The following is a 15,005-nucleotide window of genomic DNA, read 5'->3' as shown; positions in this document are numbered from 1 at the left end:
CCTACTCATAAATTTTTTTTGTAGGAAATCTATCTTTTTTATAAAAAAAAAAAAACAATTATAGAGTAATGTTAGAAATAAGAGTAGGCAAGAAGAGGGATGTAGAGAATATAAGATACAAGAATACAATAATAAAAGCGAGATACCAGAGCAATCGAAAATATCGAATTTATTCCTTTGAATAACTTTAAACAGAGATTTTTGATAAACAACGAACAGCTTTCATTATTCTATCCGAAGCGTGTAAGACAAAGAATTATTTCAATCGGAAAAGCTCCCTCTCAGAAATCCATTTAGAATCCAATTGAGACCTAACCACTACCAATAGAATCATACAACGGTTGCAAAATAAACTATGAATGCGAGTGTAAAACAGATCGTGTTTATGTGTGTAAATGTGAGAGAGAGCAACATGATGAGATGAAAATCGAACGGAAAAGAACTCAGTTAATAGAGCATAGTTGTGAAGAGTAGACGTGCTTTGTGGAAAGTGTAGACGTGCTTTGCAGAAAGTAAAAAATCACCGAAATGTCTAGTGACGAATCCTCCGGACTCGACATCCAGCAATTTTTTTTGCTGGAAACCGAGGCAAAAATTTACAGTGTACACACAAAATTTTCGGGGCTCCACTTAGCAAAAATAGTCGATTACTTTCGGTTAGCAACTGGGCTCGTTTTACTAACACGATAGCAAAATGTGAATTTTGCTTGATTTTAGTAAAAACTAAGTTTGTTGGGCGCCTTCTTTTTTTGGCAGCAGCCGTTTTTGCCGCCACAAATAAAAAGTTAGTGCAGTTAGGAAATCGATGCCGGCAGTAACTTTGGTGACCAAGTAGACAACGAAATAGTGACCGAATCGAACCGGAAGTATACAGGTAAGAATCAATCTGAAAGCAGACAGATTTTCTGGTTGGAATGTGTTGAATTTTCTGTGTTTTTTTTTCGACCAGGTTGCTGCTGCCAGTGAAGGTACATCATCAACGCCAGCGAATGTACGGGGAGGTTTCCAAGTCCTGGCAAAATGAAACCTCGGTGGTTCCTGTTGGCCGTAGATGGAACCATCGGAAATTGGCAGTTAAAACTTACAGTGACAAATAGTGTTTTCAATTATGCTAAAATTCAGAAAAAATAAAAATGAAAGTGTAAAATTTGTGTGTTTAATTTGAAATCTGATACCTTCCTTTTGTTTCCAGAGAAAAATTAAAAATTTTGTTGGTTGAAATTCTGCTCGGTCATTTCCGTCGGTTTTGCTAGAATTTTAGTAAAACATTCCGGCGGCTAACTTTTTCTCTCGTTTGCTAAAAATTTAGTAAAAAATAATTGCTAAATTGGTTGCTAAATTTCTAGCTGGTCAAATTTGAGCAAAATTTTGCTAAAATCCGGCCTCGAAAATTTTGTGTGTAGTAGCCAATGTACATTTCTTGGGACATCACCGCTCCTGCGACGAGTGCGATAGAAACGACCGAGAAATGAATGAGTCCTTGAAAGAATATTTTAGCATCGAAGCAGTTGGGATATCTCCAGTTCTGCTGGAATCGAACGTAGACCGGCGAGCTCGCGAAATATTGGAGCGAACGACAAGACGTACAGGAGATCGTTTCGAATCTGGGTTGCTGTGGAAAACAGACAACGTGAGGTTCCCGGAGAGTTATCAAATGGCTTTGAAACGAACAAATAGCTTGGATCGTAGAATGGATAAGCAGCCGGGCGTTCGTGAGGCCATTTTAAAACAGTTGCACGAGTACATCGAGAAGGGTTACGCTCATTTGATTACAGAGCTAGAATTACAAAACACTCCGCCGGAGAGGACGTGGTACCTGCCCCTAAACTTTGTAATTAATCCGAAGAAGCAAGGAAAGATGCGTCTAGTATGGGACGCCGCTGCTAAGAACAAAGGAGTTTCGCTCAACGATTTTCTTCTGAAAGGGCCGGATATGGTTTCGTGTTTATCAACAGTTATCAACGGTTTTCGGGAGAGACGGATTGCTTTTGGAGCGGACATTCGAGAAATGTTCCACCAGATACGTGTGAGATCGGAGAACCGCCAGGCTCAACGCTTCTTGTTTCGTACAGATGTCGAACGAGAGCCGCAGATATTTGTAATGGACGTGGTGGTGTTCGGAGCTAGCTGTTCTCCTTGTACATCGCAGTACGTCAAAAACTTAAATGCTCGAGAGCATGCAGTGCAGTACCCTGAGGCGGCAAAGGCTATCATCGAGAAGCATTTCGTCGACGATTATTTTGATAGTGTTGACACGGAATGTGAAGCTGTTCGGAGGGCTAAGGATGTAAAAGCGGTACATGCAGCTGGCGGCTTCGAATTGCGGAACTGGATGAGTAATTCTCCTGAAGTGCTCAAAGAACTTGGCTCTACTTCCATGGAATCTGCTAGGTTTGTTGAAGTTAACAAAACTGATAATGTTGAACGTGTTCTGGGTATCAGTTGGAATGCCGTCAAGGATACATTTGTTTTTTCGACAGACATGCGCGCGGACTTGCACCCCTTTATTAAGGAAGGTGCATGGCCCACTAAACAAATTGCGTTGAGGTGCATCATGAGCATGTTTGACCCGAAACAATTTCTGGCGCCAATCCTGATCCACGGACGGATAATTATGCAGGATGTATGGCGAAGTGGAATCGAATGGGACGATAAATTGAGAGAGGAGCAGTATCACCAATGGTTACGTTGGACAAATCTATTTCCGTTGATCGACACCGTTGAAATTCCTCGTTGTTACCTTGGCAGATTCGACTCAACATCGTACGAGAGTGTACAGTTGCACGTTTTCTCCGATGCCGGTGAAGACGCGTATGGCACTGTTGCATACTTCCGGTTTGTGAAAGATGAACTGATTCATTGTGCCTTTATCGAAGCCAAAGCCAAAGTTGCTCCATTACAGCACATGTCGATATTGTCATTGAAGTTGAAATCCGAAGTTTTCGCGCTGGTGATCGGCAACCTTGCCAACTAGCGACGTTGTGAAATATCATTACTGGCAACGCATTTGTAAAGTAATAACCAGCGTGCCTATACAGCTACGGGTGGTTGCATATTGAGCAACAGTAGGCAAGGAGTACCAAAAGTTTCTCATTGGTGGGGGGTGGAGACGGAGCGCTTTTTGACAGCGAATTGTTCGCCTACCATGCCTATGATTACGATTGCCTGTCTCAAGATGGACGATTCCGTGTATTCACGCAGAGTAAACTTGAATTTTGGAACGAATTAAATCTGACTTTGATTCAAAACATTCATTTTTTTTTAATCCAGCTCCTGTTTTCTTTGAATCAATGAATTATAGTTTTGATTGAAAAGAATAGTTTTTGAAAGAAAGAATAAATTTTTTGAATTGAATAACTTTGGACTTTGATTTCAAACAAATTCTTTGATTCAAAAGAAATTTGTTCAATTGCATATTTCTTTAGAAACAAAGTAAATTTTCTTTCAACCGAAGAAAAATGTTTTAAACTGAAAAGAATAATTTTTTGAAACAAAAACTTCAAACTTAGAAGATATTTTGCATTGACTTGCAAGAAGAACAGAAAACCGAAAAATCGAATAAAGTTCGGCCGCTCGTTTTAAAAATCAAACCAGTGAATCGGAGTAAGCTATAAATAAGGAGGATTCAGGATGCAAAATGGTAAGTGTAAGTTAATAAATACTGAATATTTAAGTGAATTCAAGATTTTCTAAAACGCTTGTATAGTTACAGGACCACGGCCGACGGATAGATTTCCAAGTCTCTCGAACATGGAGAAAGCTGCGCAAAGTAACACCTCCCCGCGGTCGTATTTTTTCGGCCCAATCTTCAACGGCAATCACCAGTCGGACCAGCCAGCAGCTGGAGTGGCTTTCGGAAGTTTATTGACCGGCCCACGGAGAATGCGAAACTTTGTCAACGATATCAAGGACCCTACTCGGTTATAGTGAACCAGTGTTTTATGTGTTTGTGAATAAAAAAGAATTAAGGAACTAAAATTGTATCTTTTTATTATTCAAACTCCTAATAGGAACTTCGAAACAACAGGGTAAAAATCTTCCAATTGGAATAAATGGAAAATGGTTCTATGAATAAATGCTTTTAAATCTATATCTAAATTACCTTTGAGCAAAGATAATAACTTTAAATCAAATGAAACTGGTTTTTGTATCAAAGCATTAATATTTTGAATCTAAGATTTTTCAAAAGAAAAAATCTTTGAAACAGAGGAAAATGCATTTGAACCAAAGGATTTTTTATTTATACCAAAACCAAAGGAAAAAATCCTTTGTTTTTGCGGCACTTTCCTTTGAAATAAAAAATCTTTGGTATAAGAACACACCCGAAGTTGTACACGTCCTGATAATAACTTGTCGCCAGTGAGTGTCGCCAGTAAATGGGTCGATTCACATGTGACATGCACGATGACGTATTCTCCCTTTTGTGGTGACAGTTCGCACGTCCTGTTTACAAAATTTTACGAACGAGAAATGGGGTGCGGCGAAATTTTTCGTGTAGCTGCACGGTCAAGAAATTTAACTCAAAACTCAGTTTAAGGATAGCAAAAAAATAAGTTCCATTTTGTGAATTAAATTTAGCGCATTTTTTGGTTTCTCATGTTTATCTCTTTGGAAGTGAACAGAAAGTTGAAAATTCGTAAAAATTTCGAAAAGGAGGTTTGTTTATTAAAATGTTTCAACATATTTTCAAAACCCTTCTTCAACAAATTTGTTCTGGACCAACTCACTTTGCATTGAATATTCTGGGAAAGCGCGTCAACTTGAAACAAAAAATCCCATCAAATGTCCAAATGTGGAAACTTCTAAAGAATTCAAATGTGCCGAATCGATTGTCCGGAAATTTCTTGTGTTATTTTGACTGGAAGCGGTAAAACAAATGCACATTACTTCTACGACAACACTATTCAGGGACAGAAGAATATAATATAGGAAAATTCTCCGGAAAACATTCCGAAAGAATAGGCTTCACTATTATAAATTTGTACGATATGATATTTTCGAGGAATAAAAATAACGTCAGTTAAACCACTAATCACACTGACATGAGACTTATAGTACAAAATTCCTCTCAGTTTTTGGCTAGAAGCCTCCTATTGTGGACATTGTGCGGCAGCAATTCGAGCATGAAAATTTTACTGGTATCGACATTTCCGTTAACTTTCGAGCAGCGCCAAAAATCGAAATCGAGTGTCCAGTCAGTGGTCAGTGGTTTAACTTTTAAGTTATTCCAGCTGGATTTCAGATGGATGAACAAACAAAATGATTAATTTTTCATTATTTGATACTTAAAACATCTAATTTTCTTTTTAATTTTATTTATTCCAAAATTGAGCTGAGAACTTTTGCTAAAAACGTGTGAATGAGAATTAAATGAGGACCGAAATGTTTGCTTTGCTTCCTCAGCGTGTAGAAGTGGAAAATAAGGAATCAAAACAGGAATCGCGAAATGTCAAAAACAGTGAGGCCAGGCAGTGCGTGAATCGACCTATGTCGCCAGCGCTCATTGACGATAACTCCGGTTTGGGGATTCAGCGACAATACCCAGGAAAGAATTGCAAGCCGCGACATTGGGGGCCCGCCTTGCAAAAGGCATACGAGAGAGTCATTCCTTTCCAATTACCAAAACGGTTATGTGGACAGATTCGAAGGCGGTTTATTCGTGGATTAGATCAGAGCGGAAGAAATTTAAAGAATTCGTAGCTCATCGTGTTGGTCAGATCTTAAGCTTAACCAATCCTGAAGACTGGCGATGGGTACCATCAAAAGAAAATGCAGCAGATGATTTAACTAAATGGGGGAAAGGAACGGAAATCAATTCAGATAGTCGGTGGTTCAAGGGTCCTGAATTTTTGCACCAGTCGGAAGAAAATTGGCCAGAACAAAACCAGAATATTATAGTCATCGAGGATGAAGTTCGAGCTCATGTTCTGTTCAGCGCTACAACTTGTACGGATGTTTTTGGAAGCCGGATTGAGCATATATCGAGGTGGACTATTTTAGTGCGCATGGTGGCAACAGTGTACCGTTACGTCGAAAATTGCAAGCTTCGAGTGGCAAATAAACCGATAGACGCCCTTCCTACAAATGCGGCCGGCAGAAAATCGCAGATTCCAGGAGTGGTTGTACCCCTTCGACAAGAAGAATATTTCATGGCGGAAAATTGTTTGTGGCGGATGGCGCAGCAGGAGGAATACGCGGATGAAATAGCTCTACTGTCACGAAACCGAAAAGTACCGAAGGATCAGCAGAGACAACTGGAATGTTCTAGCAATCTGTATGACAAATCGCCCTTTCTTGATGAGTTCGGAGTTCTACGGGTAGAAGGAAGAACAGTATTCGCAGATTTCGCTAGCTATGATGCAAGATTCCCAATAATTCTTCCCAAAAGGCACCCGATAACTAGGAAATTGGTCGAAAATTGTCATCAAAGAACGAATCACAGCAGCAGAGAAACAGTTGTTAACGAACTAAGGCAGCGTTTTTGTATTGGGTCCCTGAGAGCAATTGTAGAGTCGGTTATAAAGGAATGTCAGTGGTGCAAAGTGCACAAAGCGCGACCGTTCATTCCCAAAATGGCACCTTTACCGAGACAACGAATGGCCCTGGGAGTAGAGCCATTTTCATACGTTGGATTAGACTATTTTGGTCCCCTAGAAGTTTCTGTTGGAAGACGACGAGAAAAGCGTTGGGTGGCCTTGTTTACATGCATGACGACTCGTGCCGTGCATCTGGAGGTGGCTCATACTTTGAATACGGAATCGTGTAAAATGGCTATCCGAAGGTTTGTGAAGAGGAGGAGAAGTCCGCTTGAAATATTTTCCGATAACGGAACGAATTTCGTTGGAGCCAGTAGAGAACTAGCCGCTGCGATCCGAAAGATCAATGGAGACTGTGCCGACACTTTCACATGCTCAAAAACTAAGTGGACCTTCAATCCACCAGCAGCACCACATATGGGTGGAGTATGGGAGCAGATGGTTCGATCGGTAAAGGTAGCCTTGAACACAATCGTAGACGGAGGAAAACTCACGGATGAGATTCTATCTACTGCTTTAGTGGAAGCAGAGGATTTGATCAACTCCAGACCACTGACATATGTTTCGACAAATGTCATTGATGACCTGGAAGCTCTTACGCCGAACCATTTTTTGAAAGGTTGTGCCGCCGAATGTCTTCCACCTCGGAGTCAAACAGAACAAGTGGACGCTTTACGAAGCAGATACCATCGCGCACAGCAACTGGCTGACAAGTTATGGCAAAGGTGGCAGCATGAATATTTTCCCAGTTTAAATAAACGCACAAAATGGTTTGAAGACGTCAGAGAAATAGCGGTAGGAGATCTAGTGTTCGTACAGGAAGAAAATAAACACGAAAGAGGAATCGTCACAGAGGTCAAAGTCGGTATGGATGGGAGAGTTCGCTCAGCAGTTGTGCAGGTGAACAATAAAAAGAAGCTGCGACCAGTGTCAAAATTGGCTGTACTCGAAGTTGAAAGTGGTAAACCCAGCAGAAATTAACCGATGGAATAACTACTGGGCTTACGGGTGGGGGTATGTTGTACGCAAATTCGACCACTGTGCGTCAGAAAAACATTGATGACGGATCGATGATGATTGATAAGATAGGTGTAGAATTGTTCACGGAATAGGTATAGAATTGTGTACAGAAATTTGTGTTAGTAAAAGTATGATGAATGTTTACACCATTTTGTTCTGTTATGAATTCGGTTTAGCTAGAAAGAGTTTGTGATCAAATTGATTTGGAGTAATTTGAGTGATTACGGGCACTGCCGCTTATTGGAAAGTTTTAGCGAAACTCTAGACTGGATCTGTAAGTAGAAAAAGTAGAGAAAAGGATCAAGTGCTAATAGGAAGCTTTTATTTAGATCGAGTGCGAGTGCCGTTGAATCGACAGGAATTACTGAGCAAATTGATTGAGTCCATGCGTACCGTAAGTAACCGAATTTCGGAAGGAGAGCAAAATTTAAATGTTTATATGTTTAGGTTTAATGTGCTGAAAGCCGTGTATTGTGGAAAGAAGTTGGCCAGTCTGATCTCACGTGACGTAAGTTTTTAGATTTAGTTTAAAGCATAGCCTAATAAGAAATTATTTAATAGGACCTGATAAAAAGCAGTCGTAGTAGCCATCGAGGAAGTAATCTTGTGTGAAGTAGGAAACTTTGAATGTAAGCGACCATGTGATATGTTTTTTTTTTTTGTATCTAATTGTAATTCAATTATAGCTTTGAGTCCTTTGAATCCATCACTACAAAGACTTGTTTCCCTACCCTTGAGAAGTCCGAATAACAATTTTATTGCATACGGAAAAGTGTTTTTTTTTTTGAGAAATTTCCTCAACTTTCACTTTTATGAATAAATCTTGAAAATGCATGGGCATCCCCATGTCAAAATATATATACAGAATGGCGTATGATTTTTGACAACCTACTTCACTATTCACTAACAGGTGACGCTGATCAAACTGGTTCTTTTTGGTTAAATTTTGTATGGAAAAAAATCTACTTACATTTTTTAAATTTTTCTGTGAGGGTGGCACACTTTTTGAAGAGTTCTGAAGATTTCCATTAATGTCCCGCATCTTTTGCGCTGGGTGTTGACACCGAATGAGGTGGTGAAAATTGCTAAAATCGCGAAAAACTTTTCGAATTTTTTCATGTTTGTTTACTTTTCGGACGGTGGCAATGGTGCCAGTTGCAGTATGTTTTATTTATTTTCGTAAAATTTTTGTAATAATTAATAATTCTATAAACTTTATTTCTTCAGTGCTAAATATTATTATAAATGAATTGAAACTAACAAACGCTGGAAGCTGGAAAACGGAATTCCATCGATATCTATCAATTACATTAAAAAATGACAAAATTCAACAACCGAACTGTGTTGAATTTTGTGTTAAACTTATTGAATTTTCATATAGAGATATGTTGAATTCTAATTTACTAGAAATACTTTCGAAAACTAAGTTTTTCTAATATTGTAAACAAAAATATCTCAGAAAAATTAAATATCAATCAATTTAAATTAACCAAAAATGTAAGCTTATATACTAAATTATTGTGTTTAATCATGTCAGATGAAAAAGCTTATAAGTGACATCCCATATTTCATCTTTTAGCCCAGACTATAGTAACTAATCAGAGCAGAGCTTGAATTATTGGCTCTAATGAACTGCAAACTGTCTACGGAGTTTGTACTTCTTTTCTGGATTCAGGATGACAAATTGCAATTTCGCACTTCTTGTCACTCGATTCAAAAATAAGCCCCTATGTATTCAGATTATATTTGTTGCTTAAAAACATTAAATGAAAAAAAAACAAAACTCAATGTTTTGAAAAAAATTGGCATCTCTGCATTATCGAAATGAATACATGCACTGTAATTTTTTTTGCATCGGTTCCATACAGGGGTGCCAGGTGGTTTCGTCGAAAATCAGGACAACGGAAAGGTCGAAATCAGGATTTTTCAGGACACCACTTGATTCATGATAATAATGAGAATTTCTGAATAAATTGCATAAATAAAGGCGCAATACAGGTGCTGTAAACGCCTTGATTTATGCAACAACAGTACGCAGATTGTTGGCTGGCCGGTAGTTCATATCGAAAAACAGCATTTGAATATCATCTCAACCGAAGATTACCATCTGTTAAATGGGTTTAACTATTTTATAACCTTTTTAATCGATTTTCTCATAGTTTAACTACAAATTTGATCATATTTAAGAAATTTTTATGAAAATCAGGACAAATCAGGACATTTTGGGGACAAATTTTAAAAAATCAGGACAACTCAAGAGTTTTTGAAAAATCAGGACGGTCTCACGAAAATCAGGACAAATCCTGATAAATCAGGACACCTGGCACCTCTGGTTCCATACAAGCTACACGAAATTTTATCAAAAGAAGTTTATGTGTAATTTTTGGTGTTATTTTTTTTTTCATTCAAAATAATCTTTAAAAAGTTAGTTATATTGAAAACAGATTTAGGGTAATGTTATTGCATTGTCAAGCATTAAAATGGCAGAATTATATTTATATTTTTAAACAAAAAAAATTATAAGAAAATCTAAATTTTTCATTTCAAATAGGCACATTTTTTATAATACCTATTGACCAAAAAATATTCATTTGATTTAAAATAGTTTAAACGAAATTTCAAAAAGCTATGCCTGATGAGGTAAAAATAGAAGGTACCCAACAAACATTTTTGCTGATTAAAAACGCCAATTCTCTGATCGTATGCTGTTTTGAGGTGCTGATTGCTGTTTCAGCTTTCTGGCTGAAGAAAGAAATATTTCAGCGCTGTTTCAGCGTATAAGGAAGTTTTATTTCAGCCAATAGAAAGTAGGGGAAAATTGGCTGAAGAATAACTCGTTCAGCCTTTGTCCAACCATTTTTGACACCTTCAAATTTGACAGCCGTCAGCTGTACAAGGGCAGCTTCGAAAGCGTCTTTCAGCAATACCAAACTTTTTGTTATTCATGACGAATCAAAATAATCTTTTGAATCGTCTAATGATTCGAAATTTCTCATTTTGCATGATAAAATGGCCTTGCCGGGAAATTAACATTTTATTCTCGTAGCAATTTCAATTTCTTCATATGAAATTGACCTTGGTTGAGAAATATTTTGGTCGCTTAAGAGCGACACTTTTCTGCTCCTTCGCAGAATGCATGGTTGGTTCTGCCTTCTGCGGCATGTGACCAACAAGTCGTAGGTTCAAAGTTCGAGACAAGTTCAAATGAAGAAAAAATAACACGGGAGGTGAAAATTAGCTGGCAAACATCGGACATACATCGGTCAACTTTCTTTTTGTTTTTTTTTGTTGCTCCGTCAATTGACGTTCCATGTGGTTTCATGTCATCTTCGCTGATTAATTTCTCCAGATCTCGATGTTTAAGGGCTGAACAGCAGCTTCTCTCTGAATTTGGGTTGCCTTCTTTCAGCAAGATAGCTGTTTTAAAATTAGAACTAAACAATGTTTCAGCAGTTGTTCAGCAAAAAATGTTTGTTGGGTAACAAACTCGTTAGTAAAAATAAAATCGACCCAATGTGTATTTTGACTTATAACGCTTATTAACTAGCAGTGGCTGAAGCTGAATTTGTGGGGCAAAAGAGTGCCAACAAAAATATGTGTAATAGTAGCAGTAGTTAGTTTATCAACTATCTACAGATATGTAACATGTAACAACTTAAAACCTCTAGCAAACAATTTAGCAAAAATCTAGACAGATAGCAACTAGTCAGTAACATTGGTATCATTAATCATGCTCTCAATCAAAAAGACTCAAGCACTTGTATGGTACTTTTTATTTAATAAGTAACATATCATCGAAACAGTGAACGAAATAAGAAACTAAGCAGTTATTTTTTGCAAGGATCCGCTTCAAACATTTGTTTTTATATTTATGGAGCAGAGGCGAATTAGTACAGTCGAAATAAATCTAGCTAGTGACGGTTAATGTACACAAAAAGGACGAATGTGTTCGCAGCAACGTTGTTTTGTTGTGCATCTTGAACCAATGTAGCTTATTGGGTCGAGATCTACATCTGAATCTCCCACGGAACTTCACATCGCCGGCTCCGGCACCAATGTCTCTCTTCTTGTCCGGACCCCGAACAAACTTCATGGGCAGTTGCAGCCAGGGGCGCCGATTTTTGACACCCTCATTGGTTAGATACCAGTAGTAGTAACACCAGGCAAACTGCTTCTTGATTGAATCGCCTTTAAGCGCAATTTCGGGATGGCTTCCAGTTCCAGGTGGTTTGAGGCATGTAAATCCTTTTGTGCAGCGAGGACTCCTTCCATAAACAGGTGCTCCTGGAAGGGTTCTCGGCATTGCCATCCTGAACGTGGTGTCACTGCACGTCCATACGATTGCCGGAGGAAGAAGGACAGAAAGCAGCCGTGACCGCAACAAGAAAGTACTGGTGCAAGCAGCGCAATTGGATCCAAGTCTGTCGGCACCACTAGCAGCACTGCTCTGATTGTCAATAAGCAGCACCGTGTGTGACTACCTTTTTCCGTCGAAAACAAATTGAAAAGGTTTCCCTCGCATTGTGCGCATTATAGAGAAAGAAGTTTAAGTGGCCGCGTTTTAGCAGTTTTTCTCGGATTATTTCCCGCATGAGAAGTATCACTCGGTGAAGTTAAGTTGCTCATTGTATTCCTCAAACCGTAAGTTGCCTTTTGATACTTTCTTGTTAAGGTATTATTTGCTAACTAGCGATTCAATCCCGGATCGAAAAATCGGCCCAAAATCGGTAGGATTTCCGCCCGTTCAACCCGTGAATCGGTTAGAATTCTGACGAGAAATCCAACCGATTTCCGACGAATTCAGTGCCCTGGTGAAACAACTTTCCTGACGACGATAAGTTTTTGCGAGTGAGCTGTCAAAACAACCGGGTCGTTTCAAGACGGAAATCGGTTAGATTCCCTACCAAAATCAGATGGTTTTCCCATCAAAATTTGACGGTTTTCCGATCGAAATCGGACAAAAAATCCGAACGCTTTGCCCTGTTGTTTTTGTTGTTTTTCTGCCCTGATGTTTATTTTTATTCGGATTCCAAATTTTTGGAAATAAAACAAAAAAGATCTATTGATATTTTTAATAAATTTTGGATGCCATATTTTACAATACATATACAATGTTACAAAATTAAAAAAAAACATTGTTGGTGTTCGAAATTTTGATAGGATTTGCCCAATGGGGCAGATGATCGGCTGCTTAGAACACCAAAAATTCGCCATCTGTGTTTTGAGAGCCGCGGCACAGGATCTGTAGCACATAGGGGGAAGTATTCTCGATATTTTTGCGTCCGGGGAATGGTATGAAGGTGTCAAGAATAGGCTTCGTCGATGATGTGCAGAAGCAGCCTTAAGAAGTCGGATTTGCTGTTGACTTGTAGAAAGATGTGGAAACCGGGTGGGGAGTTTTCTTCACAATTGTCCCTCGCGGCAGTCCAACACTTGCCGATGATGACTCGGTGGCCCAAGTGCTCGATTGTTCGTCAACACATCCTGCTGCTTGGTGATGTCCAGTTCTCCAAGAGATCGACGATCTTGTGAAGCAATCCATTGGACCAGACCATCCGTGTAAGAGGTCATAAGCTGGGTTATTTGCTATGAATTTTAAAAATAATTTTGAACTCGCTATGAAGGTTTTCGTATTTTTTTTATATTACCTGTGACGCATCGGTGTACCAACTGACTCCGGTTCGCGCTTGGAAAAGTTCTTTCTTGGTGGCCACAAGCGACTTCCTTCCGTCATAATACACCAAACTGCGCGGCAATTCCGGGTGGTTCGGTATCTGCTGCTGGACCTTGGGCTGGGGAGTTGACTTGTGAAAATCAATTCACCATCAGGATGTTCATCTAGCGAAGGAATCGGTCCATCTCGTTGTTCTTAGTTTCTGTGAGTGTTCTACCCCGGTTGCCTTTCCAACTCGGAACTACCTTTTCGTTCTGGCATGGATTATTCCTCTCGACATGTGTGCCCAAATGAATATTATAACCTCGTCGTTTAAGTGGTTCCAAAGTTGAATCGAATTAGACCTCGGTTTTGGCCGTACACTCCATACAAACGTAGGAGGAAACATATTCCGGAGCTAGAAACATCAGCTTTAAAGAATCTGTGCCTGGACCACTATCCTCCAGCTGTAACAGAAATGGATTGCCCTCTTGCATGTCGGCTCCGCGATCAAATTGAAGACACATCCGGCCAATTTTTCAACCCACTCTGGTTTCTTCACATTTTTTACCGTTTCTTCTAGGGATTGCAAACATTTTTCGGAATTATTATAAACTTGTTCAATAGACTTCAAGACCTCAGTTTTGGCCGTATACTCCATACAAACGTAGGAGGGAACATATTCCGGAGCTATAAACATTGGCTTTAAAGCATCTGTGCCTGGACAACTATCCTTCAGCTGTAATAGAAATGCATGGCATTCTTGCATGTCGGCTCTGCGATAAAACTGAAAACACATCCGGTAGCAAATAACCCTTGTGGTTTGGCCTACGCTGAAATTTGCGAAAAAAAAAGTTTGTAATAAATGAATGTTAGCTCTGTTGCAGACGTAACAAACCTATCGGCAAACAGCACCGGTTCCAGGTACTCAATTCGTCATCATCATTTTAATCCAATTCGTCATCATCATTGAAATCAAATTCGTCATCATCCTTGTAATCCATTATTTTGGTTTGGGGAAAACTCATCTGCTTGCCAGACGGGCATTTATAGATGTAGCTGAGATGTTTGTCGTTCAAGTGGTTTCGAAGTTGAATTATCGAGACAAATACTACAACTGAAACATTTCACATCCTAGGGTTCTATAGATTGGTTGCTTTCAAATCAATCTGCTGCGGTACACTGGCAACTGCCGGAATTATTTGATTCGATATTTCATGCAAACAGCTATGGACGACATAGACCGTCTGCAGTCGATTCAGAACCGTTTACTCGGTGAGTATGCGATCCGAAAGCAGCTTTACTCGCATAATTTTCAGCCACGTAAAGCTCAAGTGTATTTGGTTAAACTCTAGTACGCTTACACGGGCATTCGAGACCTTCTGCTCCATGTGGCTGTTGCACAAATCGGACAGAATTATGTGTCCTTTTCATTTGTCCGACAATTCTGCAACGCCAAAGCTTGAAAGTTGAATCGTTTGATAGCTCCACAGATAACAATCCCTGCGGCTGTTGGACCGACCCCTAACATCGAATGATACACAAAATCAGCAATGAACTTCCAAACCGGTCACACCAAAGAATTCCCGGTCAGCTGGGTGGCTAAACCAGTGCCCTTGATTGCGCAAGCCATCTGTAGGCAGGATGTGAAAAACTCACGAACACGTTTGACTACGAAGATCGCTTCCAGCACTTTTGGGTGGAAAATCAGAACCTGAAATGAAAAAAAAAAAAACAATCAGAATACCTATTCAATTCTGAAACCGAAAAACCGCCTGCAGTTTATACCGCTCACC

General features: G+C 39.3%; 1 protein-coding gene and 1 long non-coding RNA gene across 2 annotated transcripts; one reads left to right on the top strand and one right to left on the bottom strand.

Moving 5' to 3' along the window:
* Positions 1-1,468: 1,468 nt before the first annotated feature.
* On the top strand, positions 1,469-12,007 carry LOC129737678 (uncharacterized). The gene is made up of 3 exons (XM_055728840.1): positions 1,469-2,861; positions 5,641-7,497; positions 11,835-12,007. Exons 1-3 carry the CDS (start codon positions 1,469-1,471, stop codon positions 12,005-12,007), a joined length of 3,423 nt encoding a protein of 1,140 aa, XP_055584815.1.
* A 258-nt stretch (positions 12,008-12,265) lies between these two features.
* On the bottom strand, positions 12,266-14,766 carry LOC129739143 (uncharacterized). Its single transcript, XR_008735758.1, has 3 exons — positions 14,108-14,766; positions 13,205-14,042; positions 12,266-13,142 (listed from the first exon to the last, which is right to left on the bottom strand). It is a non-coding gene; the product is annotated as an uncharacterized LOC129739143 (long non-coding RNA).
* Between the last annotated feature and the right edge of the window lie 239 nt (positions 14,767-15,005).

The sequence above is a fragment of the Uranotaenia lowii genome, chromosome 1, assembly GCF_029784155.1.
Source record: "Uranotaenia lowii strain MFRU-FL chromosome 1, ASM2978415v1, whole genome shotgun sequence".
In the NCBI taxonomy this organism is placed as follows: Eukaryota; Metazoa; Arthropoda; class Insecta; order Diptera; family Culicidae; genus Uranotaenia; species Uranotaenia lowii.
The sequence above is the reverse complement of the archived record's forward strand: the minus strand, read 5'-3'. Positions and strand labels throughout refer to the sequence as shown.

Excerpts from the sequence above, each read along its gene's own strand:
- LOC129737678 (XM_055728840.1), top strand. The coding sequence starts at position 1,469 with ATGAATGAGTCCTTGAAAGAATATTTTAGCATCGAAGCAGTTGGGATA. Across the intron at positions 2,862-5,640 it reads GAAAGATGAACTGATTCATT|ATTCGAAGGCGGTTTATTCG; the intron begins GTGCCTTTATCG and ends TTATGTGGACAG. Across the intron at positions 7,498-11,834 it reads TGTACTCGAAGTTGAAAGTG|GTGCTCCTGGAAGGGTTCTC; the intron begins GTAAACCCAGCA and ends TTCCATAAACAG.